The sequence below is a fragment of the Scatophagus argus genome, chromosome 20 (genome assembly GCF_020382885.2).
Source record: "Scatophagus argus isolate fScaArg1 chromosome 20, fScaArg1.pri, whole genome shotgun sequence".
NCBI classification, from domain to species: Eukaryota; Metazoa; Chordata; class Actinopteri; family Scatophagidae; genus Scatophagus; species Scatophagus argus.
The window spans coordinates 6,721,182-6,748,594 of NC_058512.1; the positions used below are offsets into that span (position 1 = coordinate 6,721,182).

Consider the following 27,413-nt stretch of genomic DNA (forward strand, 5'->3'; position numbering starts at 1 on the left):
CTTTTTCCTTTACCTAATTTTAATTAATTATTAGCTTATAAACCAGTTTTGACATTTGTAGACCACCGCTGGTTGGACAAAACAACCACTGAGAAGGTGTCACTCTGAACAATTGTGACAGTATTATTATTTTCTGATTTTTTTTTTTTACAAATCAAACAATCAGTCAGATAAAGGAGAAAATAGTCAACAGATCAATCATAATGAAAATAACAATTATTAAATTTTATTAGGAATTGTTAAAAATTATCTCCACCTCAATCCACTGCGGAATAACCTTTAATATTATATCTAATAGTATAATCGTCACAGGGATCATTTTTCTACATTGAGTACTACTAAGTATATTTTCCTGATTATACTTACATAATTTTACCTGTAACAGAGCAGTTTTTACAGCATGTATTAGTACTTTAACTTTCATTTTACTTCCGTCACTATTGCTCGGCACTACGCTCTCCAGGGTTTTAGCTTAAAGAGTTAAGCAATAAGCATGCAGGAGTTTACGCAAAGCCCTTAGCTCTCTACTTCCTGCGGGGCGGGTAGAGAGCTAATACACCAATCACTGTCCTCGATTTTATCACGTGCCTCTGTTGACCAATAGTGACCCGAGATTAACCAATTTTGCCGCACCCTAGTGGGATGATGGTGGATCTGGGTGGAGCGACGCAGGGACGACAAGCGCAGAAAGATAACCCCCCTCTAAAATCACCACGGTCGGGATAAAAATAGTGAAACCCGCCATACCGTTTTCACCGAGCGTTGTTTATATTTCACCACTTCATCAAAGAGAGGGTAAGCTCTGAAATAATCGACCTGTTTTGCATTTTGCAGCGGCAGTGTTTGTCCGGTGAGCCGCGACTTTTGTTTAAATGTTTGTCCCATAGTCTCGGCGTGTTTCAGTGTGGCGAGCTCTCACTGTTTTGCTAAGATGTTGCTCGGTGGAGCCTGCAGAGAGGTGGCGGTGCACGTTTTCATACTGTAACACGAGTATTTCTGCATTTTACTGTGGATAAAACAGTTCGGCTAAACTCATGCTGTTTCCTGCGCAGGACAACGGCAGCCCAGGGCCATGTACTCTGTGTCCGTTATGTTTTGCCCACAAGTATCGTTAGCTTGCTGCTTGAGCAGGCCTGTGGCTGTATTATTTTGCATTTCACATGCGCACAGCTTACTGTTTCTATTTAATATGGACTCTTGTGCTGCTGTCTGGGCGTGTTTTGAAGGAGAGGAAATTGAGCTGTATTCAGTTGTGAGGTGATGGAGTCATTTCCTGTTGGTCAGGTTGCCCAATGCCCTGCAAAAAAAAAAAAAAATAAATGTGCACATTTATTATTTTTTAATTGTTTGCACACGCTGCATCAGAAGCCAAGCCATATTATTGAACAAGACATGTTATAGCAACCACTATGAGATGAAAATTAAACTTGAACCTGGCTCTTAACTTTAAAATGTACATTATAACGTGACAATGCATGGTAACGCACACATGAGTTGTACAAACATGCAATGATGATAAATCGTGACGTTGTGGATTGACAAAATTTGTCATCAAGATAAAAAAATCCAAATATTTTTTTCTTATTTCAAGCTTCCCATATTTGTTTATTTTGTGCTTGTAAATTGATCTTCTTCATGTTGTGAGCCTTTGACAGAGTCACTTTGAATTTTGTGATGAATATTTTTCACAATTTTTTTATATATATATATATATATTTTGCACTCTTAAAGGTTAGCAGAGTAATTTTAGAGACCATTAAAAGATGAATAAGTGATGATGCAGATGCAGCCCTAATTGTCCGGCTCTAATAAAGGTTTCAGTCTGAGGATTGACACACGATAACAATCTGAGAGGTGGTTCAAAGGCCCAAAATGTAACCACTAAGTTGTAGCTGTGTCTGGCTTCTTCCTAAAGTCTGCTGTGAAATCCCTTCCCCCCTCGTACTGTATGAGGATTAGCAAAGTCAAACTGCCAAGATAAATCGTTTGTGAGTGTGAGTGTGTTAAGTGATGGTAACTCCCTGGATTCGGTAATTCTCTTAGAATGAGTGAAATTCCCAAAGGAGGGAGCTTAGCTCTGTCGGTCTGGCTCCATTTTGCCACCCTCCTCTACACACTACAACACACATGCACACGCACTCACTCCAGATAGAGTGTTTGTTTTACTCCCACTCTCCACGCCCACACCCTTGACTGCAGTGCAGCTGAAAATGTGTTCCTCATTTCAAGTCCGTTCTCTCTGTTTCACGCTTTCCTTCCTTCCTCTCCATATGCGATCACTTACCAGGCCTTCCTGAGACTTTTTTTTTTAAAGCTGCACTTGTGAAAATGGCCACTCTTGAACTTTGATTCACACCGCAAAGGTCACTAAGGATCGTCTCAATACGCGCCGCTACGTTTGGATCAAATGTTTTACCAGCAGAAAGCTCCACAGATGCACACATGATAGTATAGGCCAGAGTGAGAAACTGCACAGGGAGGGATGTGTCGCTTCAGAGAGCACTCTTCCACTGTTCTGTCCCATATGACATGCGACAGCTAGATAAACCCTGAGCCACAGGACTCGCATGGTAGTCTGGTAGTCAGCGACAGATAATAACATTTCCCATGCCGATTGTCCCCGATTGTGAGGATTACATACAGTATATCTTTTAAAAAGCATGTAGCTGTCTTTGTCTGAGGAACCAAATGGGACTTTGATGTAGAAACGTGTAATTTGGTCTACTTAACTTTAAATCTGTCACCTTTTAAGTAAAAACGGTGATATGTTCATGTGGGCCATAAAAATGGAATTTTGAAGACACTAAAATAAAATGCCATGTTTTTGTGCAGAATGTCATACTGAGAAAGGTTGAGTAGCACAATCAGTATTGCTAATAGACCTAATATTCTTGCCTTTTTCCCTAAAAGATGTTATTTGAGCATGCAGATGTACTGCTGACTCCTCATTTGGTTAAAAACTGTACTTAAGCTTGTGTGCTCGTGTGTACTTGTACGCCAGCTACTGTTTAAGATCATAGGTGCGGCAGCGCTGTAATTACACCTAATGCATTCCTACCATTTATAGTAGTTAGGGTCTGCAACACATGCACGCACACCCTAGAGGGGATTTCACCCCCAGAAATGAGAGGCATCCAGCTCAGAGATATAAAGAGCCATGTCTTAGGGCTTTTCTTGAATGTCTGAAAACTGCTTGAAACATCAACTACACACATGCACACACACACACACATTAAAACTGGAAACAGAAGGAGACTTTGAGGCCATTTATCTTTTTTTCATTGCACATTGCTTGATTGGCATATTTTTGGAACAAAGTAAATGGATCTCTTTCAGATTGCTTTCCTTTTTCTGAAGGCTAAGCCATGCTGAAAAGATGATTTTAATGCAAGCTTCCGTCTCTTGAAAGTGAGTCTTGATAAAAAATTTAAATTTTGCAACGTAAACTCAGTGCTTTACTGCTAACAAAAAGGCATCCATGGTGGGAGAAACTGGTGCTTCTCCTCATGTAGTATCTTTATGCTTTTCTCTCCCCTTCATTAGCTCATAGAAGCCTCTGTGAAGAATGGAAGCATCTGTATTGATTGGTGTCATAACAAGTTCAAAACATCAGTTTGAGTTTGTCTTTTCAAGGAAATTGTCCAGGTAGGCACAGAAGTTATGGGCTTAAGAGGAAGAGGAGGTTTTGCCTGAGAAAGTAGTTTTCTACTTTTGAGCAAGTCTAAAACACTTGATTGTTGGGGACGAATCAAAGTGTCTTTTTTATTTCTCATTATATGGTGTAAATTGTGCCATATCTGTGACACTTGATTCATAGGATTTTCCTGTTGCTTGGAGACGAGAAAACCCTCAGATGCATGCAATCAACTTTTCTACATCCGCAGTGAAAATGGAGGCTTGAAAAGCAGCTTATGGTGTGCATGAGCTGTGGTGGCCCTCGGCACATGAGAGAAGATAGGAGAAAGGCTTGATACTTGCCATTAGCCAGAGTAGACCCATTGCATGTTCCTCTGTGTGCAGCATCAAAATGTTTTCTGAAGGCTGGGGTCAGCTCACTCAGTGTGTTTCCTGTATGCAAATGTAAGAAGTTAGGCTTCTGCCATAAGCTCCGATTGCAATATGCAATTCTGTAACCCTTGTTTTTCAGACCTGCAGGAAACACGAAGGCCAGACAATACCGTACCAGGACCCCCACACACTGACAGTGAGGGTTGCTGTAAATTCCCCAACATTTGCTGGGTGGTGCATCAGTTGAAGCCTTAGGCACACCCATCGTTCCACTCAATAAGGACGGTACTTTCCAATACAGGCTATTCAATCGGTTATGGAAGCCAGGGTGTTTCTGCCTTCAGAGAGACAGGGTCGTCACAGGCTGCTCTAATTTGTACCATTACTGCATTTTTTTAATGTTCAGTCTCATTCTGTCTCTGTTACAGAAGGTTTAGGTGGAAGAGATGAGTACTTTATGACTTCTCTTGATGGCATGACAGTGACTCGGTGACAGAGAGAGTTTCTTAAAAAACATCTCATCTCGTCTCATCCCATGCCATGTAATCCCCATGAGATTGTTTCTAATCTTGGGGACTTTGGGATTATTTTGTTCCATTAAAAATGTAGCTATACATTCCCAACTTCATTTCATTTTAATCTAAAGAAAATGTTTTTGCATAAAATATTTTTGATCCAGTATATTTTTATTTCTATGAATGCTCGTGCATTCCTGACCTTGTTTTGAATGGACTGAAAAATGATTAACACCTAACTTTGTATGTCTGTGCCTTGTGACACAGACTGGCTTGCAGCATGATGTTAGCCTACAGCTGTTCTTACATAACAGTAATCTTTAAAGGCTGTCCTGTGTTTCCATGGTAATGTGTTTGGTCTCCATAGTGATCGCACTCTCAACAGGAGAGGAGGCTAGCGAGCCCCTGCACCTACATATCTGAGCAGAGATGAGAAGTGTGTGTGTGTGGGGAAGGGTCTGCTGAGGCGGGGGCGCTTGTGGTTGTGTGATGCCAGCATTCTGCATAGATGGAATTGGCCATTTTGTCAATGGATACTTTGTCCACAAGAAATAAACAACTTTGGACTCTGGACATTTGTTATGGAATAGTTTACACTACAGAAAAGACATTCTTAAGATGTTCAAGCTGGAATGGTGTCTAGCATTTCACAGCTGGAGTGATTCAGTTAACATTTGTGGCAAGGCAGCAGGAAATGAGTTTACTCCTTGAGAAGGCGATGAAGGTGGTCTGATTTAACTCCAATAATAATATTTGTTAACATGCAATACAGCATAATGTCCTTGCTTTGTTTGCTCTGACACTGAGGTGTTTATATTACCAAAGAGCAGAAAATGCTGCACCACCAGTTTCTGCTTATCATCTGATATCGTCCTGCCTTCCTTGGCTTGGACTGGAATAAATGTCTAGTCATTTCATGTTTTTCTTTGTGACAAGAATTTTGATTTTATTTTGTTTCTTTGCTGTGATAAAGGGATATGTGGCCTTCTGTTAGGTAAGTATGTGAAAATGCTGACCTGTTAGTTTGCACCTATCAGATTGATTTCTGAAGTATATTCTCCGCTAAAATCAAAACAGGTCAGTCGGAAGGACGTCCTGAAGGCTTCATCTTTTCAGGGTTTTATATTTCCCTTCCAGTTGTCTCATTGTCAGCAGACGTGCTTGATTTGCCTCAGTGCTGCTGGCGATAAACAGCATGAACAACAGACAGCGAATGCAGCATAACCAAGACAGACCAAAGAGAATGAGAGCCGATCAGCAGTCTACAAGTATTAAGACCATCTTCATGTGAACAAGGATGACACAGGGCAGTGTTAAAAGGGCCGCAGAGAATTGAGTTGTCATGTCTTTGAAGTGTGTCCAACTCCATTTGTATCTATCTGTATAAAACTATTTATTTGTTCAGCGCAACTTTTAGGAATATTTTGAAATGTTTGTGCGTGAGGTTTTAATATGTATTTCACTGTTTTTGCTAATTTTTTGGTGTCAAACCAGTCTGAGCTGATTTTTTTTTTTTTTTTTTTGCTGTGCATGGAGGTTCATTCGTATTAATAGCAGGCCAGGGACTCTCTCTTTCTTCCCTAATGATTTGGCACCAGGGCTAATTGCTGATGTCCTTATTCTTCAGTCAATAACCGATGTCCTAATCACAGCAGTGAGGCAGAACGGCAGAGCTTTCCTCACTGAATGTTTGCCGAGACCATAAGCAGCTTGTGTTTTTCATATTCTGTTTTTCATAGCTGCAATTTAAGATTGTATTTATGATTAGAGGAAAACAGCAAAGAGGAGAACCCAAAGAGAAGAATGTCAGAGGGTTCGGCTTTAGGAAATCTAGGGCAACTGTCCTTACGAAGGCATGGGTCTCAACCCCAGCCACTTCCTCTCTGGACACAGTTTGGAGTTTCTTCTCACATGGACGACGTAAGAATTCCTTTGATGGTTTAAAGAAATGTTTCTTTAATGCTTCAGAGTTATATAATTTAAAGATAAGGTGAATGATGTCCTCTTACTTCTGTTTCCAAATTTTACCTCACGTCATTGGCTAGTGGATCTGTGCTATGTGAACATGCCAATAGAGTGATGTATCCAGCTGGACAGAAATGCTGATGAATGAGTTCACATGGCTCTTACCTGGATAATGTTCTGTAAATAATGCAGCGTTGTGCAGAGTTAATGCAGAGTTAAAGCTAGCAGGTTGGCAGGTGAGGAACTAAACTATCTTTAATGCAATATTGTGTTTTGAGGAAAAACTTTTTCAAGTCTGGCTTTAATTTACAGCCCATTTTTAAAATTGAGAAAAAAGTGTCACAAGTTAGATTGCAGATCCTGAATGTGATTAAATAGATTTTAATATTATTTTTGGCCAGAGCACCCACCCCCCAGCCAGTATTAGTGTGCAGGGAGTCAGGCCAGACTATAGGATAAAAACTTAGCAACAAGGATACGTATGCTGCGTGTCTGTGTGTCCGACATGCACTTTGTGCGTGGTTGCCGGGTTTATTTATGCCTTAGAATGAACCGCTGTGAGGAATACACTTTTTTTGATGCTTTTCTGTCTTGTAGTCCATTTTTTAAAAGTTATTACATACTGTCCATCTGTTAAAGTTTGCCCAGTCATCCTGAAAAATTAAAACCATATATGTTTTGTATCTTAAGCTTTCGCTCCATAATTGGACTCTGATTTCATTTTATTTCCTTTCGTTTAATACCTTTTTGAACTAAGAATGGACCAAATGTTGTTTAGCTAGAATTGGCCAAACAGCATGAAAACACACACACACACAAATCAGACAGGAGCAGGTGACCTGAGATTTGCTGTGTTTGATGTCGTGGAAAATGTCAGAACTCCAGTAAAATCGGACAGAAACAGAGTGAGGCTCTGTTAGCTCTCTGTGTGATACCGGATGCTTTGGGTTTGGTCTGCAGTTGTCATGGCGGTTTTGGCTAAACATTTGTATTGATGTGAACTAATGGGCTGCATCACTTTCTGCCAGGGCAGCCCCACATTACCCATGCATGCTTACACACACACACACACACACACACACACACACACACACACACACACTTCCCTATGCTCATAAGTCTGTCTGTGTCCTTCAGAGTCAGGGCTGGAGTAGTCTGTGCTGTGACAGACAGGCAGACACTGTTTATCCTCACATACACCCAGCCAGCTGGATGGACATGGCTCTATAGGAAATCTGTCTCTCTCTGCTGTTGATGACTCTAAATCCCTCCCTGTTGTTGTTAATTGAAGGAGATACGTCGTTAACTATTGATCCCTGAGCGCACAGTAAACAGTTATATCCATAACGTATATTAGAAATTCTGGACTGATAATTAAGATTATTTTTTCTAAGCTGAATGGTAATAGACCTTTGGCTTTATTTTCCAGTTTTTGTTTTACTTTTCTTTGCCCAGCCTTGACAGCTGAGTGGTGTTGTGATTACAGGAAACACATTGGGGATCAATGAAAACCTCTCTGAGCTGGAAAGAGTGGTCACATGACCTTCACAGGAAGTAGGGAAGGGTGTGGTCTGTGCATGATTGGCTTTCTGGTTCAGTGATGCTCATTTCTTTATTTAAAACATATCTCCTTATGTCCCTCTCTTATCATCTCACTGTTTCATAAGTGAGAGTTTTTGTTAGTTCATAAAAATATATGGACCTTCTCTACACATTTAATAAACAAGCCTTTTATAATTTTATAGAAAGGTTTAAAGTAGACGGTATACACTAACAGTGTGGTTGTGACGCTGTGTGCCACGGAGCAAAACCCTGATACTTCCTACAGGGGGACGTCATGTCTGCTATCTATGCATTTTTAAAGTGAAACATTATCTCTGTCACTCACTCGACAGGAGGCCAGCCCATGATGAACGGCGAGTCAGGTGCCGGGGTGGTGACGGCCCCCCCTCCCACCACAGCCCCCCACAAAGAGCGGTACTTCGACCGGGTGGATGAGAGCAGTCCGGAGTACCAGAGGGAGAGAAACATGGCGCCCGACCTGCGGCAGGACTTCAACATGATGGAGCAAAGGAAGAGAGTCTCCATGATACTACAGAGCCCGGTCAGTGACGCAAGCACATTAAATCTTTCCCATAATTCAGTTTGACTTGGGTACATTTGCTGTATATTAACGGAGAAATACTGCAGTCGTTTAATAAATGCGCACTTGCTGTAACCAGCATTTTAAAACATGAATAGGCTCTTTTTAGTGTAAAGGGAACAAGCCTTCCCAACATCACATGATGGATCCAGTTCATTCCTCATCAACAGTGTGTCTGTGACTGGCTGAATACCAGACATCAGCACTGTTTAAAGGCCTATTGTATGTATGAAAAGCACTGATGTATTCAAGTCCTGAAAAAAAGACACAGAGTGGTGCCTATTCGAGATTTTTACTTTGTCAAGTTCAGATCAGCACTGAGAGAGATGTCAAGCCGTTACCTTTTCGTGACCTTTCTGTTCCTCATATACTGCTGAATTACACTCAGTAATGCATTATACAGAGGAGACGTGTGTCTGGTATTTAGCTTGTTCTCAGTCAGCAACACAACCTCCAAAGTGGTCATAAATTTTAATCAGTACTTCTCCGAAACAGTTTCAGCAAATACTGAAGATGATGATAATCATTAAGGTCGGGTTTCTTGTATGACTGCTCTATTTGTTTTAGGCTGTAGCTAATAGACAATAACAACTGAGTGTATGTTTGCATAATGTGTATGCTTGTGCACTGTTCAGCTCAACAGCAGTGTGAGATACTGGCAGTGCAGTCTCGGGCAAGTTATAAATTTCTGCAAATTCAGGTTATACAATATCACAATTAATTTAACACAGTGACTAGAGTGTAAGTAAACATGGCAGCATGTGATCAAAATTTGTGAGTTTTGAATTTATAGTGAAAATAGGCAAAATACATTATATAGACAGATATTTAATTGACTTAATATGGAGGTTGGTTACATTTCTTAATGTGTTCCTGTCTGTTTTTGTGTCTGCGTTGTCGACCGTCAGGCTTTCTGCGACGAGCTGGAGACGATGATTCAGGATCAGCTGAAGAAGGGGAAGACGCCCACTAGCCTGTTGGCGCTGCAGCAGATCGCAGACTTCATGACCACCAGCATGCCTTCCATGTATCCCGCTGCACCTCAGGGAGGCATGGCGGCGCTCAACATGAGTAAGCAGAGAACAGAATGAGTGTGTGTGTGTGTGTGTGTGTGTCACTTTTTGACCTCTGCTCAGCTGTGCCTGTGCTCACAATGAGTAACGCAGCGTATGCCAAAGATAATTTCTAGACAAAGAATCCATTTGGATTTCACCAGGAAGACTTGATCTAATTGTTATTATCTGTAAGTGAGATACTAACAATTTTTCCCACAAGCAAAGACTCAGAAGTGGGTCTTATTTGTTTCTCTGGATAGAATACTGGATTTTTCTCTGTTTCTTACTCTTTCTCCTCACTATTATTATTTTCTTCTCCTTTGTGTTAGTGAACCCTCTCTTTGTGCCCTCATCTCTCCCTCTCAGGTTTAGGTATGGTGACTCCGGTGAATGACCTGCGTGGCTCAGACTCTATTTCCTATGACAAGGGCGAGAAGCTTCTTCGCTGCAAGCTGGCCGCCTTTTATCGGCTCGCTGACTTGTTCGGCTGGTCGGAGCTCATCTACAACCACCTCACAGTAAGACGGCCCTCGTTCTCTGTGATACAGCCAACCACGTTGACTGACTTTGTTATCCAGCAGTTCAGTAAAGGTGCATATAGTTCCTAGTGGGGCTTTTAGTGTACCCAGCATTTACGCAAAGGGAGAGACATAAGGTAAAGATACTGCGTGAGCTGAAAGGGGCGGGTGTCAGGGAGGGTGATACTCTGCACAATCTAATTAATCACAATCACGTTCCGCAATCAGCAGTGACTGTGCCATGCATATTTTTAGATTCAGTGTAACTCGCACTTTTCATGGAAACCTCCAAATAAGATTAAGCTGCTTAGAAATAAATTAAAAAAAACAAAGGTACCACTTATAATTCCAGAACTGGCCTAAGAATATTTCATTGTCACAGTAATCAAGTGATAGTTGTGTGGACATCCATGGGTACACTGCAAAAAGGGAACTAGTGATAGTTAATTCAGCATACAGTTTGCCACAATATAAACAAATATAGGCTAAAAAAAACACACTGTCTCCATGGCAACATTATACTTTCTGTCTCTGTACCAAAAAGTATGATGTTTTATCATAAGAAACTGCTCATACATATCTTGGCAAGTATAAATCCAATGCAACTTTCCTCTGATCTTTTAGGTCAGGGTGAATTCGGATCAGGAGCGCTTCCTTATTGTCCCTTTTGGGCTCCTGTACAGTGAAGTCACTGCCTCCAGTCTGGTGAGAATCTATGCTGATTTCTATCAGAGTAACATGTCTTTTTATATAAATGAAACCATTTTCTCTTGTCTCCTTTTGGATTAGTTTGCTTCTCATGTGATGTACTTAAATTGTTGGGACTTGCCTGTATAATATTAAACCTGTTGCTTTGAGTAACCCCTTGTCATCTGCTCTGCTCTCCAGGTGAAGATCAACCTTCAAGGTGAGATAGTGGATCGGGGCAGCACCAATCTTGGGGTCAACCAGGCTGGCTTCACCCTCCACTCTGCCATCTACGCTGCACGGCCAGATGTCAAGTGTATCGTACATGTACACACACCTGCGGGAGCTGCGGTAAGAGACACTGTATGCAAAATAATACCAGTATCTAGACGTTAACACTTTGTAGGCTCATTTCATGTGTTGTGTGGCCATGATCGCTTGGTTTGCAGGTGTCAGCCATGAAATGCGGCCTGTTGCCCATCTCACCCGAGGCGCTGTCCCTGGGAGAGGTGGCCTATCATGATTACCATGGCATTCTGGTGGATGAGGAAGAAAGTACTCTCATACAGAGGAACCTGGGGCGTAACAGCAAGGTAACGGCAGAGTTTCATTATAAAACCTGCTAAATTTGTGTAACTTCCAAAATCTCATAGGAGATGAGCTTGTGCTTGTGCTTACTTTTTATGTTTCTTCCATCCCAGGTGCTCATCCTGAGGAATCACGGCTTGGTGTCTGTAGGTGAAACAGTGGAGGAAGCTTTCTATTACATCCACAACCTGGTCACTGCCTGTGAGATCCAGGTGAGACGCACACAATGCTCTGCACAGGACGTTCCCTTGGCAACAGCAGCTGACTCAACTAAATGTATTAGTGTCAAATAATTTTAAGGATTATTACTTTGCTGTTGTTTTTATGATATACAGAACCGTGTATTTCCATTGGACTTGTCGTATATGGTACCATATGTTTGTCTGCATTTTTCATAACTGTTGTCTTTGTCCTTTGTCTCTCCACATTTTTATGTCCTCCTTCATGTTGATGTCTGTGTTTTCTCTGTTTGTGTGTTTGCTGAATGTTTGTGTGTCTGTGCGTTTTCATGTCCACATTTTATTTTCCTGCTCCGTTCTCGATCCTGTCTTTGGTTTGTTTTTATGCACCCCACACACACACAACGCACACAACACACACAACACACACACACTCCACCTCAATTTCTTTCAGGTGCGAACATTGGCCAGCGCTGGAGGACCAGATAATCTGGTGATGCTGGACCCGGGGAAATACAAGGCGCGCTCACGGGTCCCGGAGCCAGCTGGCGATGGGTCCTCTACACACCCCAAGTGGCAAGTCGGGGAGCAGGAGTTTGAGGCTCTCATGAGAATGCTCGACAACTTGGTAAGTATAAAAAGAAGTGGACACCTTCAAACTTGAGGAGAGGGGAGTATTCATAGTAGATCTTAAAACACGCATTCTTCCAACTTGCTGAATTTATTCCACAAGTGTAAAGATCAACCTTGAATTTTAACACACTATTGGCGGTGTACATAACTACCTCTTGGTGTGAAGTGTCAGGAATGCTTTAGCCGTCGGCCATTCCTTATGGAAATGTTTAAAAAGTCACATTTTGAAATTCAAAATCAGTTGTGAGAAGCATGTTATGTCAAAACATAGTAAGTTAGTCTCACTATTGATGGATACGTTCTGTAATCACCTTTTCCTAACTGTTTTGTTGTTATGTCTCTTCCTCTTTCGCAGGGCTACAGGACGGGCTACCCTTACCGCTGCCCGGCATTGCGAGAAAAATCTAAAAAGTACAGTGACGTGGAGATTGCCTCCTCCGCTCACGGTGGTTACTCATATGGCGAGGACAGCGACTCTGGCGCTCGCTCCCCGTTGAAGCACAGCTTCCAGCGCGACAAGACCCGCTGGCTCAATGCCGGCGGCCGGCCCGATGAGCCCTATGAGGACGGGCCCGACGGCAGCAGCCCCAAGTCGAAGCCTAAGGTGTGGACGAACATAACACACGATCAAGTCAAACCCTTGCTGCAGTCTCTCTCGTCTGGTGTCTGCGTGCCAAGCTGTATAACCAACTGCTTGGTCTGTGCCTACCTTATTGTTCATAGTATAGATTTTACAGCTACCTTCTTGGTGGAAACGGGTAGGTGGTCAGCATCCTGAGGTTCTGGAGACAGTGAGAAGTATAGTAAAAAGCTTGAATCTTGTTTTTAGCACTCTTTATAAAACACAAGTCGGTGTAATCCTGCTTGTCACAACTTTTAGGCGTTTCTAAAGGCTTACTCACAGTGTAATTTCAGATGTCCTGTTAACCCAGCTTTCAAATGCAGTTAACTCTGCTCTATTAATTACTTTGTAGCATAGCTGTGACTATTGGCCCTCTTTGCTCTTTTTTACTTTCTGGTCTCCTAATGCTTCACAATGCCTGGCCATCTGCCCGCTGCATGCCCCACTGCATGTGTAGTAGTGAAATGCATTGTTGGTGTTGATGTTTTTTCCCAGAGGAGCGAGCAGCAGGGGTGTGGCATGAGTCCTCGAGTGGGCAGGTGACGTTGCTGCTAACTACACTATCGCTCACTGCTCTGTAGCACACACTTAGTTTTGTCTGTGCATCTTTAAGTTAGCTTAGTTGCTCAAACATGATTCAGTGAAGCAGATAAAGGAAGAAACAATCGACTGCTTCTCTTTGCAGGCTGCTTTGTTTTGACAGCTAAGAAGCTAAGCCTGCATGAGCCTGACTGAGAATCCAGAATAATAAAATAAGTTACATTAACGACATTTTAAAAGAAAAAAATAATTGTTATACAACAATGCTAAATTTCCTTGCTTTTCTAGTTCTTATTTTTCTCAAACACCTTAGTTTGCTCCCAGTTGTATCTTTCTGTTTCTCTGCTGTTTTTATTCTCTGTAGTCTCTGGTTTCAGTTTATTCTGAAAATGGTTTTTGAACAGCTCAAGGCTTGCATGAGTGCATTTGTTTGGAAACAAACAGAAAAAAAACAGAAAAATAAGCCATGGAATTTGACCTGACTTTTAAATCAATTATCTCCTGTTGGGAAAGTAGGAAATGTTGTGTTGTGAGACTCTTTCTCAGTGAGTATATCGTGTTTACATGTTCATCTCATACTCAACCAACCCAACCCAGCTACTTCCATCCAGAAAACCCTTCCTCATCTGGTTTGGCAGCTGTGTAGCCAAGCTTAAAATAAACGCAGGAATGAAGTCATGAGCTTACGCTTTCCACTACAAATTACATGCCTACTTTGAAATGGTTAAACAAAATATTTTGCATGAAAGCTAAAGATTTTATTTGTATATTCACCTGCTGCTCATTCAGTTTGGTACAAGAAATGGGTACAGACCTTTTCCTTCAATCGTGCTGAGCATTACCAGGTTCGTAAAAATGCTGTGAAATATAAAAATGGGCAAATTTTTTTTCTCACATTCAGAGGAAAAAGGCACTTAACGAGGCAATTAAAGGTTTCATCCTTTGTGGGAAAGCCACCCTCTTGTCTTACGTTGTAGCGTTGTGACAATGGCTTTCTTTGTCTCAACGTGGGCGAGTGTCCTCGGGTGTGTTTCTCTCTTATCTCTGTCGTCCTTGTTGTTGTGTATCAGCCTGGGAAATGACTTTGGTGATGCCAGCTCACCCCTCACTGCCACTCTCGCTTCGTAAGCCAGACTCCTCATCTCAGTCTCCCATCCAGCCATCCCTCACTCTCCCTCACCTCCTGCCATCACCCACTCCTCACTTCTCCCTCCCTAACCCCCGGTACCTTTTTTGCTTCATTCTGTGATGATATCAGTTGATCTCCAATGTGTTTTTTCTGCTTCTTTTGGACTCTAATAGTACATCAATGATGATGACATTTCATCAGTACAAGTACTTTGTTAGGCTTTAGTCATCGCATCTTAAAGTCAAAAGACATTGACTCTCATGGATGAATGTAAGAAAATCAATTAAAGATTACTGCCATTTGAGATTTTGTGCAAAATGAGATCTATAAATACTAATATTGATTTAAACTAAGTGAACTGATTTAAATGTTTTTAACTGATGTCCGCAACTTAGCATCATGCTAAAAGTTTACTAGCATTTATTGACAAATTCCATGATAAAATTTCAGCTTTATTCAACAGTTTTTCATTAAAAATCATACAACATTATGATCTAAAATGCATCTGGGGCAGCTCTGGCTCTCTCTATTTATTTCAGTCATTGAGATCCTGCTTTAGTTGGTGTTGTTGAAACCGGCTGCACAAATCAAACATGCTAGATTGACTTAAATGAGCGTGTCCCATGTTACTGTTATAATCTGTTAGCGTGGCTTAATAACTGAGCATCAGAGAGGTAAAAATGTAGAACAATCCCCAACTAAATTAACAAATATATTAATGATCCCTGCACATATTTTCCTAAATGTATGTACTCCATCATCATTGGTTCACTTTCTGTACATTCAAACCTTTTCATAGCCATCCAACTTTGTTTTTTGTTTGTTTTTGTTTTTTTTCAGTTCAGCATGGTTCTTGTATTGTGAAGCCTGCATTGTATTTTGTCTAAATCTTTGTGCTTGAGTTTTTATGTCAGTCTGGTTTTAGTTGGGCTTGTTTGTTTGTTTGTTTTTAACACTTTACGTGGTGTTTACAGTGGACAAAGGAAGACGGAATCCGCCAGACTGCTGTAGCCAATCAGTTCATCCCAATGAACACCAACCCAAAAGAAGTCTTGGAAATGAGGAATAAGGTACCGCATTTTTCTTCTTTTTGCTGCATTTACGTTTGTGAAACAAAGATCGCCTAAAGCCATTGACTCACTGCCTTTTCATCATTCTTTTCTGACTCGAAATGTTGTCTCATAGATCCGGGAGCAGAACCTGCAGGATATAAAGACAGCAGGGCCCCAGTCTCAGGTTCTGTGTGCTGGCACCGTCGTGGATCGTTCTTTCAGTCAGGTCAGTCTTGGCAACTTGGCACACGAAAACCTTGCTGCTGCAGCTATCCTGACCTGGAGATGAATATGTATCACATAGTGACAAATTACGTGAGAGTTTATGTAGTTTGGGCTCTATCATTCAGTTGTAAATACATTGAAAAAGTTTTTAAAAATCTCATGTTCTGTCCAGGTCTGGAGTCAACCCTTGAAACAAATGTGTGAATATTACATGAAGTTGTCCTGGACACTAACCTTTAAAGAAAGAAATTACAATCAGACCCCTTAAATCCAATCTGATATCACTTTCTGAAGAAGTAACTTCACTAATAAAGAACGGAGAGCTACACATGTTCTCCATATTGTTTCCCAGAGCTCATGGGTGAACTTTGTAACTGTCACATTATTCTTTGACCACAGAGATTGTCAGTCTGGCAGGTGAGTAGTGTTTGGGAGAGGTAACCTCACTTTGCTCTCCAGACCTGCCAGCTCAGGTTGTGTCCATATTCATACATTCTTTAATTTGTGGGGTTTTTTTATATTTATTTTGCCTTCCCTTTTCAGTAGTTCAGAGTTGAGGCTTTTCTCTGTCTCGGCACTTACAGGCTGATCAGTTGCTGTGTTTAACAAAATCCCCAATGTAGTCCAATATACTTATGTATCATTTCTGTGCATGCATGCATGCAAAAATGCAGATTGGAAAACACCTGAAAAATTTTACTTTAGAGTTCAGTTTGCATGTTTTGCCCTCCCGTCGCTTAGCTCAGTTTTCCCACTTGTAAAGCTTCTTGGAGATTGAGGCCGAACACCACGAGGTGCAGGACATCAGCTAATTATTTTCAAAATGCGTTAACCAAGTACCTAAAACTTGATCCCAGCATGTTAGTAGTAAGACAAACAGAATTCTTGATATTCTTCTGTTTTATTCACACTGTATGGGCCACATGCAGTACAGCACCCTGCTGTGTGGATAGTTTGTCTTTGCGTTGCATGGACTTGGCTTTTTGTTGCATCACTGCATTGCTTCTAGCATCTCCACATCTGACCATCTCTCTCTTTGCATGCATTTCCAATGTTTATGTATTTTTCTATGGGATGTGTGTATGCAGAGGTGGAAAGTAACCAATCAAAGACAAACAGAATGAGCCCTGCTTTCAATGAGATCGCACTCAGTGTCTTAAGGAAGAAAATGCAACTACTTTTTGCTAGAGGCTGATTTACAGAAAAAACATGAGTTCTTATTTCATAACCAGGGGACTTAATTAACTTTGAGTCTCTATTCTATAAAGGCAATCTCTTAAAATTTTCCTCTACAAACTTGACTTTTTGGAGATTCGTGAAGTGTGTATTCTTATCAAAATGGTTATGATGGACACGTTGACAAATTGGCCCTTTCACAACAACCATAACCGTCTCTTACCCGAAGTGGCTATTTTCTGTGTTTTTCAACACAAGTAACCCGATGTCTGCCAGAACACGACTTAATAAGATATCATAATATTCTTTCCACCTTTGTTTGTGCGAAAGGTGGTATGTTCCTGAATGACTGAACACATCCATGTCTGCCTGACAGCCTGCTGACTTGAATGTGCTGGTGTTTTAAGAGCTGGGTTGTTCCTCCCCCTCACTGGGTTTACTATTGCAGGACGCCCCTCTGTCTGACTGTACAGATACTATTGATGGCCTCGATGTGTCCGAGGGGTCCTATAGTCCTGCTAAATCAATTAGAAAGGTACTTACTGCTCCAGCATTCACCTGTACTTCACATCATCCTCCAGTCATTCCTCCGAGCCTGCAGATGGACACTGTGTCTCTGCCTTTATAGATGAACTCAGTAATAATACTTGAATGAGACCATTTTTTTCCCCTCATGTTGTCTTTGTACAGTCATGTGAGCTATAGTGGTCTACTAGTGGCTTTAAAGTCTTAAATTAATGTTTTTGTGCCAACTAGGATCCTTCAGGTGAAAGTTTGGTGTCATGACTTTGTTTGCAGGAAGTGGGCAGTGAAGAGGGCAGGGGTTACATCTAGTGATGTTGCTCTTCATGTATTATACAGAGTGTGTGTGGGGGGGTCCTTGAAAGATTTTCAGAGTTAGGAGAAAAAAAGTTAGAAATTAATGTTTTTTGTATGTGTATAAAGAATACAGCCATTGCTGTTTATTTAAGTCTACTGCATCTGCTCGGCTTCGACTACTGCATGTGTGCCTGGTGATGTACTGTTGGCTTTCTCACATCTGTGAAAGCCTGGCCTTTATGTGCCAAGAGTTATTGTGTGCAATAAAGAAGGGAAGATGGTGCTTGGCTTATATGTAGCAGTATTATTGTAAAGGAAAATGCTGCTCTTTGCTAATGGTATTGAAATAACCTGTTATTTTACTTAATTTTGACTGTTGGCTCTAACTCAACGCTCTGAAGATATGCATTTATTCATCTATGGCTGACATTTCTTCTCATGCTGCGTAACAGTTATGTGTAAAGCACCCCTAATGTGATCATTTAAACTGTGCAGGGATTAGACAGTGCAGCTTGTTTTCCATATATTAAATCTGTCCATTTGTAACCTGCAGTAACTTGTTGGCTGGCTTACCGTGAAGTCTCATCTCTTTCTGCTTTCTTTATGTGTGTCCTGCAGGGGGAGCTAGTGACCGCATCCAAGGCCATCATCGAAAAAGAGTACCAGCCCAAGGTTATCGTCAGCAAGCAGGGTCCGAACCCCTTCACCAAACTTACCGACCAGGAGCTGGAGGAATACCGCAAGGAGGTGGAGCAGAAACAGAAAGGGACTGAAGGTAAATGTGACGAGTGGAGAAGGGAGCATAAAATGAATCTTGGTATATTGTGAAAAGAAACGCAATACATTACACACCCCTTCTACCTCTGTGTGAAGTCATTCTTTCGTATTTAGTTTTTGTTTTTAAGACTATTCCCCACTATTCCCCAATAGAAATTGACAACTGTACATTATCTGTTAAAGTGGTAGATGAAGCTTATTTTTTCCTGGCTATAGGTTGTGGTTAGTTTCTCCTCTGATTGATACGTAATGATGGAGTGTAGGCAGAATCCTTGAATCCTTCTCAGGATAAAATTGCTTTGCTTAGAAAAAGAAAGAAAGAAAAGATGGGGAAAAAAATTTGAGAAACAGTGATGTCACTTAGATGAATCTGAACCGCAAACACAGAAAGAGGTGAGAACTGAGTAGAGATCATCTGAGCTGTTACAGTGTGACGTCAAAGTGAAGTGAACGTCAGTGCATCAGGTTTTCTGCAGCTCTTATAAATATACTCATAACAAAATTAGAGGAATTTTCATGAGAAGCTTGTTCCAAAGGAAAAACAAACATCCCACAGAATCATGCAAAAAACCTAATGGACTTCAGAGTGGCCAAATTGTAATGTTATCTTTCCACACACACACACACACACACACACACACACGACTTCACAGTGCACGGACGAGACGATAGTAGGAAGGGATCGTCCTCTACTGGACCCTGTCCTGAAATGCTACCGAGGGGTCAAGCCTCTGTCTCCACACCTCTGCAGTCTGCAACCACCTCACCCACCTTAGAGAAAGCCCCGTCTGCAACCGCCACACTCGCCACGGCGGCCTCTGAGCAGGGCTCTCCTTCCCTCGGCCTCTCCAGCGGGGCTGAACCACTTGCAGAGGCGATTGTAGATGACGTTTTTTCGACCATGGATGAGGTTCTTTCGGCTCTAGATTCCCCACAGAAGGAGTTCCACTGCGCTATCCTGCGAGCCCTCAGCAAGGAGCCGTCAGCGGTAGAGGCAGATCAGGCTCCAGGTATGCCAGATGAGGTGGAGTCCTGCCTAAAATCTGGCCTTCCTCATCCCTCCTCCGTTGCTCAGCCTTGGCCCATCTCACATGCTGCTGTACTGGGAGGTTTGGGAATCCCTGCCTGCTGTGTCCTCTCCTTCTTCTGGGGGTTTGGAGTCTACTGCCATTATTTTACCATGTGCAAGCATCCTCCTTGCCCCACAGTTCAGTCTTAGACGCCTTTGCTCAATTATTATTCCCCCTCATCCCCTCTCTCTGATGTCTTGTGCAAAAGGCATCAGAGTTATGGTAGATCAGATTAACTTTCTGCAGTTTGATTGGACGAGGAGCTGAGCAGAGAGGATATAAGGGAATAAGAATACGGTCATTTTGAGATTTCAAACCACCCTTTCTCTATTGAGGGTGCTCTCTCCTCAAGTCCAAAAGTGCTTTTGCAGTGGAGTGCTGTGCTAAAATTTGAAGAAGCTGTGTCTGAGCTCAGTCATCCAATCAGAGCTTCCCATGCGTGGACATGAATAATGGCATCCTCCTTCTCTTCCTGCTAACCTCTCCTGGATATATCTCTGTTGGTGTCCACTCTCCCCTCTGTGCCTTTGACTGATCCAGTAAAACTAATGATAGTTTGGGTTTGGGACATTTTAAGGTTGATTTTTCATGTGATTTAAAAAAAAAAAAAAAAACTTTTGCAGTGTTCTCCTGATTAAGGCTTCCTCCCTGGTTTGTTTTTTTGCGTTGTCCTCCCTTTTCTTTGTGTTGCAATGCTGTTGACCTCTTAAGATTTGGTGAGACAAACTGCAGGGTTCAATCAAAATTTTAACCAATAAAGAATTTAAATGCTCATCTGTGTGGTGATTTGTTGATGTTTTTTCTTTATTTATTTGTGGTAAATAGATTCTTACTGTTTTAATTTCTGCTGATTTTTCATCCAGACCAGAGGGAGCAAGTAGAGTCTGAGGAGGAGCCCAAAGGCCAGAAACCCACCACCACACCACCCAGCACTCCGGTCAGAGCAGAGGAAGGTAGGTTGGGCTGACATACTTGGTATACCCAGCTCGCCTTGTTCAGCTTGGGTTTCTCTAGTCCTCTGGCTGGGTTTTGGGGCTTTTCTAGGGCCTGCAGAAGAAGAAGCGCCTGCCTGTCCACCTGCCTGTCTGTCTTGGGGTCTGTTCATGTCGTGGTCTTTAATAATACTACTGTTGGTGCTGTGCTGTGTTTTCTGTAATAACAGGCCAAGAGGTTTTGATTATCTGATCAGGTTTATACTATGAAAGATGGGGAAATTACAGGTGCACATATGTAATGTCATAACTAGATTTAAAAAATTAACTATTTTAGCAGTTATTGATGGACCCCCTGTGCAGACGTCTCAGTCTACTTTTGTTCTTTTATTTTTATATTTCCTCCTCTTGGTCTTTATTACTATTGGATTACACCTATGTGAACATTATCATTTACCAGAATGATACCAGGAAAAATAGGTATTTAAACAGTAACTGGCATTATTATATTCCAGTTATTTATCTAATAATTTCTTCTTATAGTCAGCCAACAGAAGTAGTCATTATGAGGGAGGAGGGTGAGCCACTTTGAGCGCAGGTGTAATCTAATAAAATTGAAATGTTGTTATATAACATATGTCTCTATGTACAGTATCTCCTTTACCCCTTCACTTCCATTCTCCATCTTTTCGGGGTTACTGTTACTAAGAATGGTCCCAACCATTCTTTTTGAATTTTTTATTCTGGTATTTTTTTTTTCCTCCTCTCTATTTTACATTTTAATTTCTTTTTTTAATTTAACACGGTGCCTGTGGTTTGACCTGCATAGACATTTGTTTCTACTTGTGCTTTTTCTTCTTTGTGGCTGCGATTACAATCAGGAGATGGAAATACAAAAGAGTACCTGTTGCCATAGTAAGTACGTACTGTTCCAACTCCTCACCACTCTCCAAATTTCCCTCCACCCTCCATGCCTGTGTTTCGTCATTTACCCTTGTTCTTTGCATGGCTTCACTCGTAGAGCTGTTTCGTGGTCTGAACTAACCCCTTTTCCAAGGTTTGAGACTGTTCAGTAACTCTCTCCTTTGGGGTCGATGGGGTTTCTTTCAGAGCTCTTTCCTCTCTTGTGAACTGCTGATTCACTGTTTTCAGTTTCTGTTATTTTTATTATTATTATTTTCAAATTATAATGTTGAGAAATTACCAGAAATATTTCTATTGATACGTAATCATTTCCAGAGTTATTTTAGGGGTAATCCTGATATCCCTGACAAAGTCCCATATACCCAAAGGACAGTGAACTGGTTTTAACAAAAGAGGAGGATGTTGCTGAAGTGAACCCTACAACCTACCAAACCTTTTATGTTAGATAACTTCTCTTTTCTTCCTGCCAATAATCCACTGTCAAATTAACCAGACCTTGCACATGTGCACATTCTGTCCATGTTATTGTATATTTTTTTGTTTCACGGACAAATCAGGTAATGTTTTGAAAATCTGTTGAATGTTGTTTGTCCCACAGACGAGCTCTTTACCAGGTACATCAGTGCTTTTATTTGAGTGTTGGCTTTTGAACCAAACTTGCTGCTGTCGGCTTCGCTGAGACTCGCTCGTTGGTTTAGCCTGGAAGATGGTCGAGGTCCAGCGCTTGGCTGTGTTTGTGTGGTGGTGTGGTTGTTTAGTCTCCATTTTACCTGTCGTGTGCGTTCGGCCTCATCTCTGTTCTGACAGACATGAGAAATGTAAAATGAAGACTGTGTAGTGTTTTCTCAGGCCTTGACAAAGGGTTTCTGTAGCATGTGAGCAATATTAAAAATAAACAAAGCTGTAGTCTGACCACACTTGAGCTTGAAGTGCAGTGCATTGGGGTGCTGTTTGGACCACTGATCCATGGAGGTCTACTGAAGGGGACCTCCTGGATCCAGCACCAGCTCTTGTAGCTTCTTAACTCTTTTTGCTGGGAGTATTTTTAAAAGATTACATAGTGACTTAAGTAATCATCACTAGATGGCTACTTGAAAATCTTCATTGAATCAAAGCTGGCACTGTTTAATTAAATAACATGTAAGCAGTTTCTGCAGTCTGCCTGTTCTTAAAAATACCATTGCAGAAACCCTTCCCCTCTTAGTTACTGTTGCCACAATGATTACCACTAATTTTGACCTGTAAAATCTAGTAAATAGCATAATTTGAACCCACTGTGCTTTAATTTTCAAACCAGCGGGTTTATGATTCCAGTTTTCAGCCAGTGACCTGTCCATTTTTGCTGGCTATAATTGCAAATGATGCTTGCAGATTCCAGTAGTTTTTACAAATAAAGTGAATATTTTGTATCTGTCTGACTTTCTAATGAAAGGAAAATTGAAATATCACACTGTTATTGCATTCTTCCATAACCCTCAGAGCCACTTACCGCAATGTTGGCACACAAAATAGTCTAGTGGTAGTGTTTATTAATGTGTTTATTAATTTGGCTAATAACTAAGAAAATTAGCCTGGTATGCTAGCTTAGCTTAGCTAAGCTCTCACTTAACAGTACTTTTCTTTACAGAAGATACAAGCGCATTATCATTCCTAGAGCAATTTCTAGACAAAGAGACTCTTTATTGTGATTTTGAGTCTGTGAAAACAAGACATACCAACTTTCTTTTAGTTCTCATTTTTAACACCAGAGGTGACATCTCCAGGTAGTTTTTATACTCCCAGTCAAATATAATACTGCACTCACAGACTCAAGACTTTCTAACTCTTGTTGATAATTCAAGGCCTAATTTTAACACATGCATCCATTTGAGCTGTGCCAGTTTTTGAAGTAATTTAACTTTATCCCCTCAGTTGTCATATAATGTCACTTGTGTGGCTCATTCTATTACAGTCTTTGAAAACATTTCCAAATTCTTTTTTGTCTTGTATGTTTCCTTGTTTGTACACAGGGTGCAAATGAGCCAGGGAACTGCACTCATTAAGATTTCCCTGTTTAAATGAAGGTAAAATAAAAATGCTGTGTGCCAGCTAGGGCCTGGTAAAATAGAAAAATAAAACCAGTAACAGAAATGAATGAGAAGGAAGCCTGATTTCTAGTTACTTATTGTCCTTCGTAGCCATAAGAAGTAAAGATGGTGAGTCCTGAGGTTCTGTTGTGTGTGTTGTGTTCTGGTTTTGGTGTCAGGTGTATCAGTTTATTAAGTGCTCTTTTGGTTTTTAATGGATGTGTTGTGTGTGGAAGTACTAGGAGTTTTATGCTTTAAGACTTTGTTAGACTAAAGAGCACATTTTAGTCCGCAGTATATTGAACTGAAAAGTCCGTCTCGGAAAGCATAAGCTAAAGAGGTCAAGTTGTGTGAACTCAGGCAGTGACAAGTGGAAGGTTTTTTAAGTAGAAAATCATGTGCATTCGACAGCTTATCCAGTGGTCAATTTGTAGTGGCCTCATTGGTGTGGCAGCTCAGCAGTGCACATCCATCAGTTTGTCCTCTGAGATCAATAACTCTGTGCTCCCTCACTCCACCAGAGTCCTTGCCAGAACAGACCTATAAGGATGAGAGCGACGCAGCCACCCTGAGACAGACCCTTCCAGATTTAACACCCGATGACCCCTCCGATGCCCCAGCACTTCCTGCCGAAGACTCCGCCTCTGCCCCTGCCGCGGCAGACGTAGCTGAGGTGGAGGAGCCCGCTGATGCTGGCGACCAGGAGGGTGAAGAGTCTCCCAGCAAATCACCCTCCAAAAAGAAAAAGAAGTTCCGCACTCCTTCCTTCCTAAAGAAAAACAAAAAAAAGACAGAGTCCTAGATTGGAGAATGTTGGATCGGTCCTCAAGGCTGGCATCTGCCTCGTTTTTTTTATTTCTGCATTGATTTGTTTTTTTTGTCTGCTATCATCGCACCCTTCGAGCAAAGCCGCTTTACATTGTTTTGATATCATGTGTCGCTGGCTTATTAACCTATTTTTCCTCGTTAGTGTGTGCCAATTTTGTATACAGTGTAAAAATGACTGATTGCTTAAAGGTTTTTAATTATTAGAGGCTTTTAGTTGTGAGTGAGTGATGCTTTCTGTCTTGTCCACTCCCTCTGGCCTTTAATGCATGTCTATTACTACAGGGCCACACACTCGCTGTGAGGTTTTAGGGCTGTATTGCCCTCTTATTTTTTTTTAATTCTTAAAAAGAGTATTACTAAGCTGTTGTAACCACTAGAATGTATCGGGATTGTATCAAAAATATGTCCAAGTGTCTTGTAAAAACAGTGAATGCAGAAAGAGAAGGCTGTACCCTCTCATTTAACTGGTGGTAAATTCTGACAGAAGGACAAATTGCATAGTGCTAATTTTACCTCTGAAGCTGTGCACCGATGTAATTATGTGTTAGCAGGCCAGGAGAACCACAGCTGCAAAATGCAGTCATACAAAGTCCAATGTTAATGTCTCCATAATCCAATATTTTGATTAAATCATCCCCATACAAGCTGAATCACATCTGGATGTTTGTTGATTTTTCCAAGTTCTCTGCCCACGAGCATTTGTCACGGCCTTAAATTACAGGCATGTTGAACAGTGCTTCAGATCTTTGTATAATGTGGAAGTCCAGTTTATTATTTCTCAAACCAGATTCATTTGCAGTGCAGCAATCCTGCAGACGATATTGTTTGAACCTAACGATGTTGAGCGTGGTTCACGACGACGATGAGTCATCCCGGGAAGTTTTAGCGAGCATTTGCGTGTGCTTGTTGATAACATATTTGCTCTTGGCTGCAAGCCTTTAGTATGAAGGAATTTGGAAAACACAACGTTTATGTTTTCATTTATTCTAATTATTTGAGCCTGGCTTTGTTTTGCATTTGCCCATTGATTTCTCTCTGTAAAAGTCAAACAGGCAGAAATCCTACATATTACGGAATGCGTGAGTATACATACTTTGTTTTGTTCTCAATTATGTAAATGTTTCTACTTTTTTTTCCTGTCTTTTTTCAAAAGAAATATCCTGCGCTTTTTCTCACAAAGTAGATTGAGCCATGATTGCTTGCTGTGAGAGAGCACTGTGAACTTTCTCTTTTATAAACCACTGTCTGGGAACCACACGTTGCTTTTAGATAGTCACAGTCTGTCATCATTAATGCCGTTGCTGCAGAGCATGTAAATGACGGTGTCACTGTTATGAAGCTGCATGATCAGTCATGTTTCAGAACCCTCAACCCGGACTCTCCTGTGTAAAACTCCAATCCGCACCAATAAGACTTTTATCATGGAAAACTTGTGCGTTTCCAGTCGCAGTAAAGACACAATGTACACTGGAGGAGCGATTCTATTTTTTATGTTAGTGGCGTGATGGCAAATGAGCTGTGCTTAAGGTTGCAGGGCATTAATACCAAGGTCATCTCCATGCATTGCTTCCTAATGTGTGTTTGTTCCTTTTGTTGTATAGTGAAGGCTTGGTCAGCAGTCTGTCTAAGTCACGGTGAGCCCAAAGGCAAAACTAACGGGAAACATAACCTGATCTGAGATGCTTAATAAACCTCGGCATTTATTCACCACTACATCTATACATGCAAGCACAGAATGTCTAATTTGTGAAAGACTGCATGTGAAGAGTGTGTACTCTTCTTTAAATAACTGTAACTACCCCTTTTGTTTGATTATATTTTATTTTAGCTTTAGCGTGCCGATAGCGATACTAGAGACCTTGTAGTCGAGGTTTTCATTTTGAGTTCACCATAGATTTTTGTTTTATTCTCACAGCTCTGTTCGTTTGTATTCTGTCTGATCTACTTCTGAAAGTGTCTCATCATTATACATCTACAGACTTAATATTTCCACCCATCTTTTCTCATGGTTCTGTCTCTTTTACAGCCATGAATAAAAACACTACCATGAAAGTCAGCATTGTGTGATTGTAGTTATTTACATGGAACTTATCAGCGTTACCAGCAAGGAGTAACCCATAATTATTTTTACATTCTACACACAATGAGTACATGTATTAAAGTACTGCACCACAACTACTAAAATGCAGGTGGCTCACAGATGAAAACGGACAATGAAATCAACACACAACAACAAAAGAGTGAATATAAAGGATGGAAAAATAAAAACAGAGTAAAACAGTCTGCAAAGATCAAATATTTTAAAGCATCAAGTATCTTCCGGTCATTTTATACAAACATTTGAGCCAGCTGTCTCTCCTGCCGGTAGCTCTGTGAGACTAAATGCTCACGTGTTTAGCATGTTGACCCTGTGAAGCACTTTGGACAGCATCTCGTGAATGAAAGGTGCATTACAAACAAAGTTTATTGTGCGTAGGACTGAAATAAGAAGGGTTCCAGTGGGCAGAAAAGAGATGCAGACATTAATCATGAAGTGCAGGGGTCAGCGGTGGAAGAAGTCGTCACATGTTTAAACTGAGTAAAAATACTAACAAGTTAAAGTCCTGTGGATTATATTTAGGATGTATTAAAGAATATACATATATATATATCTAATGAATTTCCCTCGGGATCCATAAAGTATCTATCTATCTATCTATAAGCAGCAATTATGTAGCAGTTAGTAAAGATGAGGATGAAGATGAATTCACTTGTGAAGTACAAGTAGTCTACATAAAAACTGTGCTTCAATTGCAATGCACTTGGTTGCTTTTGACCAATCTGACCATGCAGAATCTTCTCCTGGAATGGAACATGTAAATAAATTCACAGTTTCTGTTCCACATCAGAACTCTGATTCTCTGGGTTCATTCCACCTCCAGGCTCCACAGCGAGAACTATGTATATTTTTGAGGAAAACCGT

General features: G+C 41.1%; 1 protein-coding gene across 14 annotated transcripts; it reads left to right on the top strand.

The window, feature by feature from the left end:
- The first annotated feature begins 638 nt into the window (after positions 1-638).
- Positions 639-26,507, top strand: add1 (adducin 1 (alpha)). Of its 14 annotated transcripts, none has more exons than XR_006841782.1 (19): positions 639-795; positions 8,384-8,592; positions 9,540-9,702; positions 10,053-10,204; positions 10,829-10,909; positions 11,093-11,242; positions 11,341-11,484; positions 11,593-11,691; positions 12,113-12,286; positions 12,647-12,988; positions 15,557-15,652; positions 15,768-15,860; positions 17,484-17,570; positions 18,473-18,629; positions 19,285-19,641; positions 20,565-20,654; positions 21,515-21,552; positions 23,567-23,620; positions 24,145-24,364. XR_006841782.1 is itself a non-coding variant. In XM_046374224.1 (18 exons), exons 2-17 carry the CDS (start codon positions 8,395-8,397, stop codon positions 21,547-21,549), a joined length of 2,418 nt encoding a protein of 805 aa, XP_046230180.1. In that variant the 5' UTR covers positions 639-795; positions 8,384-8,394; the 3' UTR covers positions 21,550-21,552; positions 24,145-24,364. The 14 variants fall into 14 exon arrangements, 11 of the variants coding, with proteins under 11 accessions (XP_046230180.1, XP_046230179.1, XP_046230181.1 ...); XR_006841783.1 differs by having other exon boundaries at positions 21,515-21,548; XR_006841784.1 differs by lacking the exon at positions 19,285-19,641.
- The last annotated feature ends 906 nt before the right edge of the window (positions 26,508-27,413 follow it).